The following is a 15,733-nucleotide window of genomic DNA, read 5'->3' as shown; positions in this document are numbered from 1 at the left end:
TTTAAACATTGGGCAATAATATATGTTGCAATTGATCTGATGATTAATATATTGAGATTATATTATACGCACGATGCGATCATTTCATTGTATATTGCCATGTTTCATTTTGCATGTTTTAACTTCCAATGAATATTATTTCATAAACTTCCACAGTCGATCATTCTCTAAGGAAGAGAGAATTGAATTAAGGCTGCTATGAAGTGTAGTAATATAGGCTTATATGAAACTACATTCATGAGGAACTTGATAGTTGATTCAAGGTTCTGGAATGACCACACTTAGACATTACTTCATGGTTTTAAGTCACAAGTAAGCTTTAAGATGGTAATATCATTTATCCTAGAGTGGATATGTATGAGGAATCCTGACACAAACTATATTCTACTTTGACCTGTATTTAACGTTGTGCATAAATGCCAGTCATAAGGGTGCAGATCAGGTACAATATGGGATGTGGTGGATGTCTATACAGTTGAAGCAATTTGTTCCTTCTTCTCATAGCAAGTTGAAGCGATATCTCTGGGCCCCTCGTTGATTTGTGCTGCATTAAATGCATGGCCATGCTACGACTGAATTGATGCAATAGCAGTCTATTTGATCACCACAAATCTCTATCGGGAAACATAATCTTGAATGATGATGATTGACACTTAACCATGTCACACGTTCATATAGATATCTTGAACAAAAGGATGACTGATATAAATCAAAATATAGGAGTGTAACGTAGCAGACTAGTTGTTACACACGGTGTGTCTTTTAAGACAGGCCAATATTATTAATGTCAGTGCAAGTGGGAGTCTGTTAGAAATATGTTCTCGGGTTGGCTACGGTTCGATCGTGGTTTGACCGTGGTACATATATTCCGAAGATATGCCCATGACATTAAATAATAAAAGTCCATTTATCCTATTCGGTCACACACAAAGGCCAATCGTAAATTGTTTGATATACCTTCTAATCGAAAATTAATTTATTAATCATTAGTTAATGGTTTAATAAATTAAGTAAGTTTTTTTTTATGTGTGTACATATACTTACAAATCTAAATATATAAGATTTGATTTGATATAAATAAGATTTGATTTGATTTGTAAATCTTATTTTATATAAAGATTTGTACTATAATCATATTTTATATAATATATAAGATTTGATTTGATATAAATAAGATTTGATTTGATTTGTAAATCTTATTTTATATAATGATTTGTACTATAATCATATTTTATATAATATATAAGATTTGATTTGATATAAATAAGATTTGATTTGATTTGTAAATCTTATTTTATATAAAGATTTGATTTTGTAAATCTTTTAAAATCTTTCCAAATCTTTATATTTGTATTATATGTATCAATTTTATTCTATATAATACCAAGTCTTGGTATTGAAAATATATATGTAACTTGAGATACAAAAACACACATACAAAAATGATATTTCTCTTTCTTTTTTTCAAGTAACCAAAATACTTGAGATCTATAATTGGGTTCGGTTTTGGTGGAAATAAGGAAAAAGAAAAGATCCGTTAAGTAGAAGGTATAGATTGAAACAATGTTGGAACTTTGGGTGTCTACCGTTTAGAGGAACTCTTCTTTGGGTTTTTTCAGATTCAATCTTCAAAAGGCTACAAAGGTTGTATTCTAATCTTCTCTTGTTTAATTTCGTTAATTTTGTTTTGTTTGCTAAAGTTTTGTACAATGATCCGTGGAAGAGTATGATTTTGTAAAGTTTTAAAAATGCTTCCGCTCGCTTTGAATTTGTATCATACTCCAACAATAAGATCTAGTCCTTTCAGCTCATGTAAATTAAGATTGATGAGAGAGGTCACCTTGCATTACTTATCTCTCAAGATGGAATTATTTCGTTGAGAACCATTGACGAGTACTCAAACAAAGGTTGGTGTAAAACAATATTTTATCCACTTCCTCCATTTCAAACCGAACCCATTATTCTCAAGATTTCTAATAAATATCCCCAATCAAAGTTCCACTTCTTGAACGTTGAGATCCGACGTTCGGTTATTCCGGCTCGGCGTTCCCCTCAACGTTTAGCTTGACGTTTCTTGTCAACGTCTAAAACTAGTCCGGGACCGGGTGGATCTTGGTCCGGTTCGAACGTAGTTAGTTTCGTTTTGTTGACAAAAATATTTCGAGTTTAACGGTGCCGGCGAAAAAATTTAACTCGTCGAGAGTGGGAAGATACGGGCTGTCATTGTGTTTAGCGTTTTTTAATAAGTGTCCGTTTCGAACGTACTTTTTATCGTTTTGTTCATAAAATTATTTCGAGTAAGACGCTGCCGTCGAAAAAATTTAACTCTCGCCGAGCCGAAAGATACGGGCTGTCGTTATGTTTAGCTTTTTTTAAAAACTGTCCGTTTTGAATGTAGTTAGTTTCTTTTTGTTCACAAAATATTTCGAGTTTAACCGTGTGTTCGGTGAAATTTAACTCGGAGCGAGGAGGAAGATACGGGCTGTCGAAGTGTTTGGGTAGAGTTTTTATTTCAATTTAGACTATTGACGGTTTACCTCCCTGGAGGTTGTGGTATTTTATGTAATCTGTTTATAGTTGAGGAGTAAGAATGAAAAATCAAGTGTGAAAGGGGTGGACACTATTGCCGTTTTTTTGCTAAGTGAACGACCCAAAAAGTCACCAGAATTAGTATATTTATGTAATGTAATGTAATATGTAATGTAATATGTAATTGTTATAAAAGTAATAATTGGATGATAATTTTATTATTATTATAGATATTGCATAGTATATTTTTTTGAGTATAAATAGGTGTGTTGAGTTAGAGTTTATGGGATGTATTTTTTTGGTTAACAAAAACACTCTCTCTCTCTAGATTCCAAATGCCACCAAACTCTCATTGTACATTTTTCTATAAATAAAAAACCAATTACTCATACCTTTTGTTCAACCTTTGTTTTCTCCGTTTTACAGTATCTCTATCTCTATATACCTTCTACAGTCAAGAACCACTAAAGGTAGTTATAAGCCTACTGAATTATAACACGTTATCAGCACGAAAAGCTTAGTGTAATTAAAAGATATCTCAAACGATCACGAATCACTAATCAAGGTATGAAATTATTAATAATTTTCAGACTCGAATATATCAAATTTTGGACTACTAACATTTATATTTATGTTATTTAAGTTATATATGGTCGGTTATACCACCTGAATTATATTTCTGTAATCTAACTTTTACTAACTTCACTAACATTTATATTTATGTTATTTAAGTTATATATGGTCGGTTATACCACCTGAATTATATTTCTGTAATCTAACTTTTACTAACTTCACTAACATTTATATTTATGTTATTTAAGTTATATATGGTCGGTTATACCACCTGAATTATATTTTCTGTAATCTAACTCTTATTAACTTCACTAACATTTATATTTATGTTAATAAGACCTCATGATTGTACGCAACACGTCATTTGACAACACGGTACTTTATGTACGCAACACGTCATTTGACAACACGGTACCATGGGTCGAGATTAATTCCGATCAATACGAATACGACGGGGTCTTTATATGTTATCTAACATTTATGATTACTTATGCAATTAATCATTATTTATTTCATGCATACTAATGTTTATTCTTAAATTTATAATTTTAAAAGTTAAAATAAAAAAATAGTTTGTATTTTTATTAAAAGTAAATCTTAAAAGTTAAAATAAGAAAAAGTAGTTTGTACTTTTATTAAAAGTAAATCTTAAAAGTTAAAATACAAAAAGTAGTTTGTATTTTTATTAAAAGTAAATCTTAAAAGTTAAAATACAAAAAGTAGTTTGTATTTTTATTAAAAGTAAATCTTAAAAGTTAAAATAAGAAAAAGTAGTTTGTATTTTTATTCAAAGTATAAATCTTAAAAGTTAAAATAAGAAAAAAAATCTTGTCCTTTATATTACTCATACGCGTTTTGATATAGTGACTTTATTCGTTAACGTCAACTAATGACGTTACAACGGTCATATATACATAACGGTTGTTAACGTCAACTGACGACGTTACAACAACTATATTTTTCAAATATAAAATAAACATCTCCGTTTTCACATTTTCACAAATCAATCTTTATTTTTCAGATTACTACTCTCAAAAGGTTTTTGTAAAAATGATTCACACAAGGATGATTTTTCCTATTGTATTGGTCATATTAACTATCATCATTGTTGCTAATATACCACCGGGTGAACCTATATTCTATCCTGCCCTTGTGGTTTTATTATTTGTAATCATACCATTATTCTGTTGTTTGCTACTTATGAATTTAAAATGATTCTAATTTCATTTTATTATTTGTCTATGAATAGAAGTTGATTATGATTATAATTTATGTTTTTCATCTTTTTGATAATAGAAAATGTCGAATTTGAAAAGGCTTAAATTTGCTCATTTAGAACAAGTGGGAACAACTACTTAACATGGGTTATGAATGTAGAAAAACATCTCGAATCAAACGGTATTTTAGAAACCCTGAATGAAAATAACAATTATTCCGAACAAGAGAAAGCAATAGTAAGTATTTTTCTTAGCAAACATATTGACGAGTCCTTAGAATCTACATATTATATGATCGAAAATCCAAGTGTATTATGGAAAATACTCAAAGATAGATACGTTAATAATTATAAAAAAAAAATAATAATAATAATAATAACGGTGATCCATGAAAGAATAAAATTAAAGATATTAGTAGACGCTCTTATAAGAATTCCGGAGATTCTTATTAATGATCTGGTAACGTGGATCATCAGTCTAGTATTTCTTGAATACATGAACATCTTGTTTAGCTCTACAAATAAGTCCCAAAAGAAAAGAATACGAGAGTGAATCTGTTGACAAATCTTGATTAAATTAACCCTGAGCTACCTTGAGACTTGAATGGTTTGAATTTTCTAAGATGCCTAGTTTTTTTTATGTATCACTCATAAATAAATGGTTTTAGACCATAACGCATATGTTTTATTAAGTGTTATCTTTTATGTACTTCAGATTATAACTTGTTTGCAGGTAATATAATTTGATTATCTTGCTGAAATATAACTCATTATTTGCTTATCTTATTTGAAGTTTTAGTATGAATCCTGCAGAAATACAACATCAATTAAATGGTAAAGACCTATGTATTGCAGATAGTAGTAACATACACACTATGATCAAATCTAAGAAATATTTCATTGATTTAAATCAAATGAAGGAATTATAAATACTATACCAGCTCTTGCAAACTTGATATAAGAAACGAAAAAGGCAAAATTTCATATTACCAAATGGTACGAATTTTTTGGTAAACAATGTCTTGTTTTCTCCCAAATCAAAGAGAAATTTGTTAAGTTTCTCTGATATATATCATAGTGGATATGATTATCAGTCAATGATAATCGAAAATGAGAAGTATCTATGTAGCACCGAAAAGCGCATAGGATTAAAAGCGCATATGATAAAAAGCACATATGATGAAAAGCGCAGCGCATATGATTAAAAGCGCATATGATAAAAAGCGCATATGATGAAAAGCGCATCGCATATAATTAAAAGCGCATATAATGAAAAGTGCATATGACGAAAAGCGCAGCACATATGATTAAAAGCGCATATGGTGAAAATGATATATGATGAAAAGCACATATGGTGATTAATGAAAATCACATATGGTGATTAATGAAAAGCACATATAGTGATTAATGAAAAGCACATATAGTGATTAACGAAAAACACATATGGTGATTAATGAAAATCACATATGGTGATTAATGAAAAGCACATTGAGAAAGAATCACCAATATTTCTTGAAAGAATTCAAGGGAATATATATGGACCAATTCATCCATCATGTGGACCATTTTGATATTTCATGATTCTAACAGACGCATCTAGCGGATGGTCTCATATTTGTATGTTATCAAGCCGTAATATGGCATTTGCAAAGTTTCTTGCACAAATTATTAAATTGAGAACACATTATTCTGATTACACCATTAAAAGGATGAGACTTGATAATGCTGGTGAGTTAACATCTCAAGCATTTAATGATCATTATATATCTACAGGGATTGTTGTTGAACATCCAGTTGCTCATGTGCATACACAAAATTGGTTTAGCTGAATCAATAGATAAACGCTTACAGCTAATAACTAGACAATTGATAATGAGTACAAATCTCTCAATATTTATATGTGGACATGTAAATTTACATGCTGCGACATTAATTCGCATTATACCATGTGGAAGTCGTAAATATTTTCACTTAATACTTGATTTTGGCCAAGAGCCAAATATTTTCTACCTTAAAACATTGGTTGTGCAGTGTATGTTCCAATTGTATCACCACAACACAATAAAATGGTTCTTCAAAGAAAGATGATAATATATTTTGGATATAAAACATCTTCAATCATAAGATATATTGAACCCATGATGGGTGATGTTTTTACAGCACGTTTTGCTGATTGTCATTTTAATAAAACATTGTTCCCTAGATTAGGGGGAGAAATAAAAATAAAAAATAAAATGATGCTTCATGATGTGAACATCAATTAAGGTATATTGAACTCGCACAAAAGAATGTGAAACGAAAGTTCAAAAATAATGCATATGCAAGAACTTGCAAATTAATTACTTTATGCATTTACAGATATAAAAAAGTGACTAAATCATATATACCAGCGATAAATGCTCCAGCTCGAACTGAAATTCCAAAAGCTGGCAATAATGTCACTGTTGAGTCTTTGCCACGCATCAAACGTGGAAAATCAATTGGTTCCGAAGATAAAAATCCTCGAAAAGAAAATCAGCTGATAATGAGGTAAGAGAAAATGTTCAAGAAGAACCACAAATCAATATTCCTTCTGCAGAGGATATTGATAAATGTAAATACATAAATTGCAATAAATTATACAATATTATGGAACCGAAATGAAATGAAAAATCTTGATGAGATATTTTCATATAATGTTACAATGACATCATGAATAAAGATGATGATCTGGAACCAAAATCTGTCATTGAATATCAAAATAGACATGATTGAGCTCAACAGAAAGGAGCAATACGAGCTGAAATAGAATCACTCAATAAAAGAAAAGTTTTCGGATCAATCGTTATCACTTTTAAAGATGTGAAACGTATGGGATATAAATGAATTTTTATCCGAAAAAGAAATGTGCAAATGAAGATACAAGGCAAAACTAGACTTGTAACTCAAGGTTTCCCACAAAGACCAGAAATGAATTATGAGGAAAACTTATCCTTATGTAATGGATACAATTACTTATTAGATACTTAATCAACCTGGTAGTTACTTAAATGCATCTCATGGATGTTGTTACTACTTATCTATATGGATCACTTGATAGTGATATATATGAATATACCTGAAGGGTTTAAGGTATCAGAAACATCTAACGCAAAACCTAAAGAAATGTATTCCATTGAATCACAAAGATTTTTATATGGGTTGATACAATAGTATAACGGATTAAATGACTACTTGATAAAAAAAAGGGTATAAATATAAACTTATTTTGCACGTATGTTTTATAAAAACAATGTTCGGATATGAGATCGTAGTTGTTTATGTCAATGTTCTTAACATCATATGAACAAATAAAGAGATCTATGAAATCATTCAACTTCTAAAGAATTATTTTGAAATGAAAGATCTTGAAAAAACCAAGTATTACCTTGGATTGCAAATTGAGCATATGCCTAATGGTTTACTTGTACATCAAACAACTTATACCGAAAAGATTTTAAAACATTTTTTTGTTTTTTTAAAGACAAACTCATTGTTGTTAGATCACTCAATATTGACACTGATCTATTTCATCCCTGCGAAGATCATGAAAATTTTAACAGATCGGAAGTTCTATATTTTAGTGCAATTGAGGTTCTTATGTATCTTATAGATTATACAAGATCTGACATTTCTTTTGCAGTTAATTTGTTGACAAGGTTCAGCTCAGCCCCTACCAAAAGACATTGGAATGGGATCAAACACATATTTCGATACCTTCGAGGAACTACTGATTTAGGATTATTTTATTCTAACGAATCAAAACAAGATTTGGTTGGTTATGCAGATGCAGGTTATTTATCTGATCCACATAAAGCTAAATCTCAAAATGGATATGTATTCCTAAATGGAGGTACCGCAATATCATGGCGTTCTCAAAAACAAACACTTGTTGCAACATCATCAAATCATGCCGAAGTAATTGCATTACATGAAGCCAGTCGGGAATGTTTTTGGTTGAGATCAATGACACAACTCATTACTGATTCTTGTGGACTAGAACGCAATAAAAGTTCAACAACTATCTATGAAGATAATGTAGCTTGCATAACACAGATGAAAGAAGGGTATATCAAAAGTGACCGAACAAAACACATACCCCCTAGATTCTTCTCATACACTCAAAATCTCATTAAGGACAACCAGATTAAAATGAGATATGTTCAGTCCAAGCAAAAACTCTGCTGACCTTTTCACCAAAGCACTTCCAACTGCTATTTTCAGAACACACGTTCATAATATTGGCATGAGGCATGTTCAGAAGATGTAACAACTCAGGCGTTGCCTACTTGAGGGGGAGTCAACTCTATGCTGCACTCTTTTTCCCTTAGCTAAAGTTTTATCCCAAAGGGTTTTCTTTAGCAAGATTTTTAACGAGGCAGTACTAGTTATTCACTAATAAAATTATCATCCAAGGGGGAGTGTTATAAAAGTAATAATTGGATGATAATTTTATTATTATTATAGATATTGCATAGTATATTTTTTTGAGTATAAATAGGTGTGTTGAGTTAGAGTTTATGGGATGTATTTTTTTGGTTAACAAAAACACTCTCTCTCTCTCTAGATTCCAAATGCCACCAAACTCTCATTGTACATTTTTCTATAAATAAAAAATCAATTACTCATACCTTTTGTTCAACCTTTGTTTTCTCCGTTTTACAGTATCTCTATCTCTATATACCTTCTACAGTCAAGAACTACTAAAGGTAGTTATAAGCCTACTGAATTATAACAGTAATGTAATAATGTAATGTAATATGTAATCTGTTTATAGTTAAGGAGTAAGAAGGAAAAATCAAGTGTGAAAGGGGTGGACACTATTGCCGTTTTTTTACTGAGTGAACGATCAAAAAAGTCACCACAATTAGTATAGTTAGAATTGTAGGCTGGTTACACCAACGTCCTAAACTTTTTTTTTTAATTATCTTTTTGTTGGTCTACCATACTGTGAGCTAATTTTAACTCTTGAAACAACCAATTCTACTTCCTCACTTTTTTATCATCACTGTTCCTAAGAACATCAAGTTTTGGATAAAGACACGTTCCTTACTAGTTCTACTATATATAGTTAAAGTAGTAGCACCTTTTTTCATAATCAATAATCAAATAATTAAAATTAATTTTAATTATTATTATTAAATTTAAAGAGAGTGTAATAAATAACACATATAAAACCCCCTTAAACGACACATTCCCCCTTCGTTAACCAAAAAGCATATCATGAACATGAACAACCCTGTCGCTTCACATTTCTTCTTCTTCTTCTTCTTCCATTTCCTTCTCATCTTTCATCTCTTAATTCTTCAATTCTCATTATGCAATTCAAGTTACCTAATTTACAACGAAGCCCTTAGCAAATCAATCATGTTTTTCGAAGGTCAGCGTTCAGGTTTCCTCCCAAATGACCAACGACTACATTGGCGCGCAAATTCAGGACTCGGTGATGGTTCATACGTCAATGCTGACCTCACCGGCGGTTACTATGACGCGGGTGACAACGTAAAGTTTGGTTTTCCTATGGCGTTTACGACTACCATGTTAGCTTGGAGCGTAATTGAGTTTGGCGAAATGATGCCGCCAAACGAGCTAAGGAATGCGTTGGTTGCGGTTAAGTGGTCGACGGATTATTTGCTTAAGACGGTGGCACAACCGGATCGGATTTTTGTGCAGGTAAGATTGTACGATTTTTATTAAGTTGGTTGTGTTTATGGTATATAGTAGTTGTAGTAGTAGTAATAACTGCTAAAATAATGAAAATGGTATGGGTGAGGGTAAAGTGGTAATTTGGACTATCCTGTGGTCATGTTTTAGTAGTTGAATTTTTCTTTAATGTTGGACAAGTATATGAATAATGTGGTTTAGTTTTGAAATGTGTTAGGTGACAAAAAAAGTGTCTCATGTTATGGATGTAAAAATTACTAGTAAGGTTTGTCATAAAGAGTGAGTTTTTGCTTTATTAAATAGTAATATATTTAAGGGTAGTTAATTAGTTATTTTCATAAGTAAATGGTTATTCAAATGTACAAACAAAATTTATGTCCTAATCTCTTGATATCAAGGTTGTCTTCCTATTCGATTTTGTAGTATGGATTAAAAAACGGATCAAGAATAAATATCTTACCTTAACAAGTTTTTGTTTATTACTCCGAAAAAATAATTTCCTGACAACATCTGTAATAGGGCGTTGTCAGTTTTCAAGGGTTGAGGCATAGAACCTAAAAACGCCCCTAGGGGGTGTTGTATCTTGACGTCTTCGAGGATGTGGGTGACTGGAATATGGGCATTTTTTTAGACGAGAGAACACAATTCACATAAGTGTAACTTTATACACATAACACATGTGATTATTATAGTAATTATTAATATTTGTTGCAATACGAAACAAAAATAGTCAAAAATTATATTGCATTACATATAAATATACATACAAACACATGTATGTTCATTGTGATAAAGTTTGTTAAATGTTGCAAGTTTTGAGGGCAACCCGTGAGTCTAAGTTGAGGATGCAACTATCATATTGGGTTTGGATTTATTAATTCTGTCATCCACCTCTGTGTTTGGACCCTACTAAAAGTTAACCCGTGAGGGCATAGATAACATTTGACTCCTTCCATTTCTTTATTTGGGTGCTAGTGTAAAAAGTTCATATGTAATATGTGAAATGTTTTATAACAGCTAGCTTCTAATATTGTCGGGTAGACAACATTATAAAAGCTTATTGAAGCCACTCTTAACGGTTCGTGGTTGGATCCGCCAACCACTCACACTAATATTAGCAACAAGCCAATGGTTAGTGATTGTTTCACCGTGCTTCAAATTTTCATTGGATGACAAATTGAATCACAGACCGGTTGCATTTTTTTGTTGTACATAATGCTTTTAAACTTGTACCCGTAGATAATTAATTAATTTAGTGGGTGTGAGGAAGTGTGTGATGGGTATGTCATGGTTGTTTGCAGTTAGTCTTTGGTTAGTGATCGAAAAGAAGTGCTGATGTGGCACTGATGTGGCAGTCAGTGATACCATGACATAACGCCATGGTTAAGAATGGTTTGAGAACTAAGCTAAGTAGCTCCTTTCTTTAAAATATAACATAAGCTTATGAAATCATAAGTCACATAATTATCTCTTGTACCACTATAATTATCTCTTATATCATCAATCTAGTTTTATCAAAACTTATAACTAACTTCTAGCTCCAACTAATTACTAGTTTTACCAAGCACACATTATGATCATGCTAAATTTTGAACTCTAGTAATTAGTAGAGTTATTCATGAAAACTAGTGAAATGACCCGTGAAATCACGGGTTTGTTTAAAGGAAATAATTTAATAGCATGTTTTAGGTATTAAGTGAATGTAAATGCTAAAGTCATTTATTTTAATGACCCGCTTGACTAAGAAACTTGTCGTTGTTTTTACATATATATAGAAACATGTATTTTCGCATACATGTGTAACATAATTAATTTCGTAAAAAGATTCCATATTTTAATATTAATAATATAATAACTATAATTATGATTATTATATTAAAAGTAAATAATAATAATACAGTTCGCTCAAAGTTGAGTATTTATATTTTTAATAATAATAATAATAATTATTAGTAATAATAAATGCCTTTTAAATTAAAAAAAAAAATTACAATTTATGAGATATTAGTATTTCCTTTTATAAAAGATTTCGTATTATTTTTTTAATTAAATTAATATATAATTATGACATAATCATCATTATGAAAATTAAAGGGTAATTAGCTTAATGATGACATTATAATTTTAGAGCTATATATGACTATAATTAGATAGACAACACAATTTAAAGCACCTAATCCATGTCTAATCTTATTATAGGTTGGTGATCCGAATATTGACCATAACTGTTGGGAAAGGCCAGAGGACATGGACACAGCTCGAACCGTGTACACAGTGCAAGCACCAAACCCTGCCTCAGATGTGGCTGGTGAGACAGCAGCGGCTCTAGCCGCTTCATCTATTGCATTCAGGTCTTTTGATCCTGGCTACTCGGAAACACTCTTAAGAACAGCCACTAGAGTTTTTGATTTTGCTGATACTTACAGGGGAGCTTACAGCGATAACGCAAACATTAGAAGCGGTGTTTGTCCATTTTATTGTGATTTTGATGGATATCAGGCAAGCTTTTATTTTCTTTCCAAGTCATATTCATTCAAATAATCTTGAAAGTTATACATAACAATTTTAACACAGATGCTTGTTCTTAAGAGTGATTATTAGTATGTTATTCAATAGGGTTTTGTTTGATTAAGCTGAAAAATAAGCAATAAATAGTTCATTATTTGAATGATTTAAAGGTTCCGAATGAACTCAGTTTCGAATGAGAATCACGTGTTTGATAATCATTTGAATGAACAATGTAAATGATATAAAATTACCTTATTAACATTTTACATGAATAAGAAAACAATATAGTTGTTTGATTCAGTAAGTGTTTTCCATACAATCTAAAGACGACATTACATAAAATTTAGGTGCTTAATAGTCAAAAGAGTATAATGATTGAGCATTGAATTCTGAACGATTCAACACCATATCTCATTCAATCAGATACAAATGTGCTTAATAGTTGTGATGATTGTTGCAGGATGAATTATTATGGGGAGCAGCATGGTTAAGAAGGGCTTCTGGGGATGAAAATTACCTGAATTACATACAAAACAATGGTAAAACACTTGGTGCTGATGAAAATATCAATGAATTTGGATGGGATAATAAGCATGCTGGCCTCAATGTTCTTGTTTCCAAGGTACGACAACCCTTCATTGCCCCTATGGACAATATTAATCAATTGGTTGGTCTTCTATTTACACTACTTACATGATTGTAATCAGATTTTAAGAATTTCTCCTGAATTTGTGTAGTGAAAATGTTTAATTGACCATTTTAGATCCTAAATGCAGGAAGTTTTGGAAGGGAATATGTATACTTTGCAGTCTTACAAAGCATCCGCCGATAGCTTCATGTGCACGCTAATTCCAGAGTCGTCTTCGTCTCAAATTCAATACACTCCGGGAGGTTTAATCTACCGTCCCGGTGGAAGTAATTTACAACATTCAACCACAATAACATTTCTCTTATTAGTCTACGCAAAGTATCTAGAACAATCATCATCATCAATAAATTGTGGTAACGTCATGGTCGGTCCCACTTCACTTCGTGAATTGGCCAAACATCAAGTCGATTACATTCTAGGGGAAAATCCGAAAGGTATGTCGTATATGGTAGGTTATAGTGATAGGCACCCACAACGGATACATCATCGAGGGTCATCTATACCGTCCATTAAGGATCATCCTCAAGTTATTCAATGTAAAGAGGGGTCGATTTATTATAATTCGTCGAGTCCAAATCCTAATGTATTGGTCGGAGCTATCGTAGGTGGGCCCGGGGAGGATGATGAGTATGAAGATGATCGAGTTGATTTTAGAAAATCTGAACCAACGACGTACATTAATGCACCATTTGTCGGTGTGTTAGCATTCTTTGCAGCTAATTATCCAAACGTTATATAGCGATATTCTTAAACGAACATAACGATTGATTTATGATGATTTTTGAAGTAACGAAGAAGGTCTCTCGTCTTGTGCTAAGCTAAGAGGGAAGAGATTGTTTTGTGTTTGTTTATGTCTAGTACTAGTACACTATCTGCCTTTTGGATTTATTTATAATATAACTACAACAGAGGAACTGTTAGTAATATAGTACTTAATGGTTCAACTATATTATGCATGATTGATTCTATGACATGATGATTGATGATTGATGATTGATGATTGATGATTGAATCTATCTTTAATTAATTATGTGTGCTTTTAAAAGAAAAATTTCCGCCATTGAGCCGAGTTAATGTGATAAACTGATAAATACAGTTGCTTTTGTGGAGTTGGCATGATTTGGTTTATATCATATATCTACATAGATTATTATTTACCTAATGGCTAATGCTAATGTTATTAACTTATTAAAATAGAAAACACACACTATAGTTTTGTAATAAATAAAGGCAGACTGAAGAGAAAATAAATAATCCGTTGCAGTCTAGTTGGTTAGGATACTCGGCTCTCACCCGAGGCACCCGGGTTCAAGACCCAGCAACGGAAATAATTCTGTTTTAGTAGTTAAAAAAATTGAATTACTTGTGTACTAACAACAAAAAATATACGTAAAAACCCTCTTTTAATACCGTTTATATTTACCTTCTTATTCATGTTTAAATAAAATAATAATTACCTTCTTATTCATGTTTAAATAAAATAATAATAATAATCAACGTAACAAAGGTTACTTATTCATGAAATAGACTACTAGCAGTAGAGTTTGGAAAAAAATCAGTTTTTACCGCTTTTAGGTTATTTAAAATTTGGAAATTTGGTTTTTTTCAATCAGATTTTTGAAAAATCGCTTTTGATTTTTCGAAATCGATTTTTCGTTGGTTTAAATGTACGGTATCAGTTTTTTCAGTTTTCAACCGGTTTTAACGGTTCAATTTTTTTGGCTTTATTTCGAATTCGAGTTTGGTTTTTTTGGATTCCATTTTAAACGGTTCAACTACTACCGGTTTGATTATTTTCCCGACAACGGAAATAATTTTGTTTTAGTAGTAAAAAAAAAATTAAATTACATGTGCAATAACAACAAAAAATATACATAAAAACACTCTTTTAATACCGTTTATTTACCTTCTTATTCATGTTTAAATAAAACTAGAAAGCAAAGCCCGTGCGTTGCACGAATTAGCCCCAAATTCAAGATTTTTAGGTTAATGTTTTGAATGATTCCATCATCGGGGTTGGCTAAGATCCTTGATGAGTACGTCGTTGTAAATTCATATAAAATCAAAAAACATAAATATTCACACAAAATTTTGTGTAAACCATGATGTTGTCCAATACTCTAACTAACTATGCACGGGGTTTAAATGTTACTATTTTGTTTAAAGTAAAATCAAAAACAATCGGCGTTTGAACATCTAGTTGATAATAAAATTGTTATTTCATATATAAATGTATATTACCACATTTATAAAATGGAACTACCATGTTTACACACAAAAAGCACAAAATGTACATCCTTATTTATGTTTATAAATAACTATAAATATGAAATATGATAATGGAACTGAAAAAACGTAGTCACGCAACATAAATGATAATCTAATTACTTAAATTACAACTCAATTCTATGACTTTTAAGGTATTTATACTCATCAAATATGAATTTTTGGAAAAACTTTTAAGCAAAAGAGCTTATAGTTATACTAATGTATAATTTATGTCTTGACTGAAAAATTCACAACTCACAAAAAGTCGTTCATAACACTCCGATAAAAAATAAAAAAAATACAAAAAG

General features: G+C 31.0%; 1 protein-coding gene across 1 annotated transcript; it reads left to right on the top strand.

Moving 5' to 3' along the window:
- The first annotated feature begins 9,688 nt into the window (after positions 1 to 9,688).
- On the top strand, positions 9,689 to 14,000 carry LOC139871949 (endoglucanase 24-like). The gene is made up of 4 exons (XM_071859709.1): positions 9,689 to 10,009; positions 12,200 to 12,499; positions 12,969 to 13,130; positions 13,285 to 14,000. Exons 1-4 carry the CDS (start codon positions 9,704 to 9,706, stop codon positions 13,894 to 13,896), a joined length of 1,380 nt encoding a protein of 459 aa, XP_071715810.1. The 5' UTR covers positions 9,689 to 9,703; the 3' UTR covers positions 13,897 to 14,000.
- Positions 14,001 to 15,733: the final 1,733 nt, after the last annotated feature.

The sequence above is a fragment of the Rutidosis leptorrhynchoides genome, chromosome 10, assembly GCF_046630445.1.
Source record: "Rutidosis leptorrhynchoides isolate AG116_Rl617_1_P2 chromosome 10, CSIRO_AGI_Rlap_v1, whole genome shotgun sequence".
Lineage (NCBI taxonomy): Eukaryota > Viridiplantae > Streptophyta > Magnoliopsida > Asterales > Asteraceae > Rutidosis > Rutidosis leptorrhynchoides.
Note: the sequence above shows the minus strand (reverse complement) of the source record. Positions and strands in the feature narration are given on the sequence as shown.

Excerpts from the sequence above, each read along its gene's own strand:
- LOC139871949 (XM_071859709.1), top strand. The coding sequence starts at position 9,704 with ATGTTTTTCGAAGGTCAGCGTTCAGGTTTCCTCCCAAATGACCAACGA. Across the intron at positions 10,010-12,199 it reads CGGATCGGATTTTTGTGCAG|GTTGGTGATCCGAATATTGA; the intron begins GTAAGATTGTAC and ends ATCTTATTATAG. Across the intron at positions 13,131-13,284 it reads TCAATGTTCTTGTTTCCAAG|GAAGTTTTGGAAGGGAATAT; the intron begins GTACGACAACCC and ends TCCTAAATGCAG.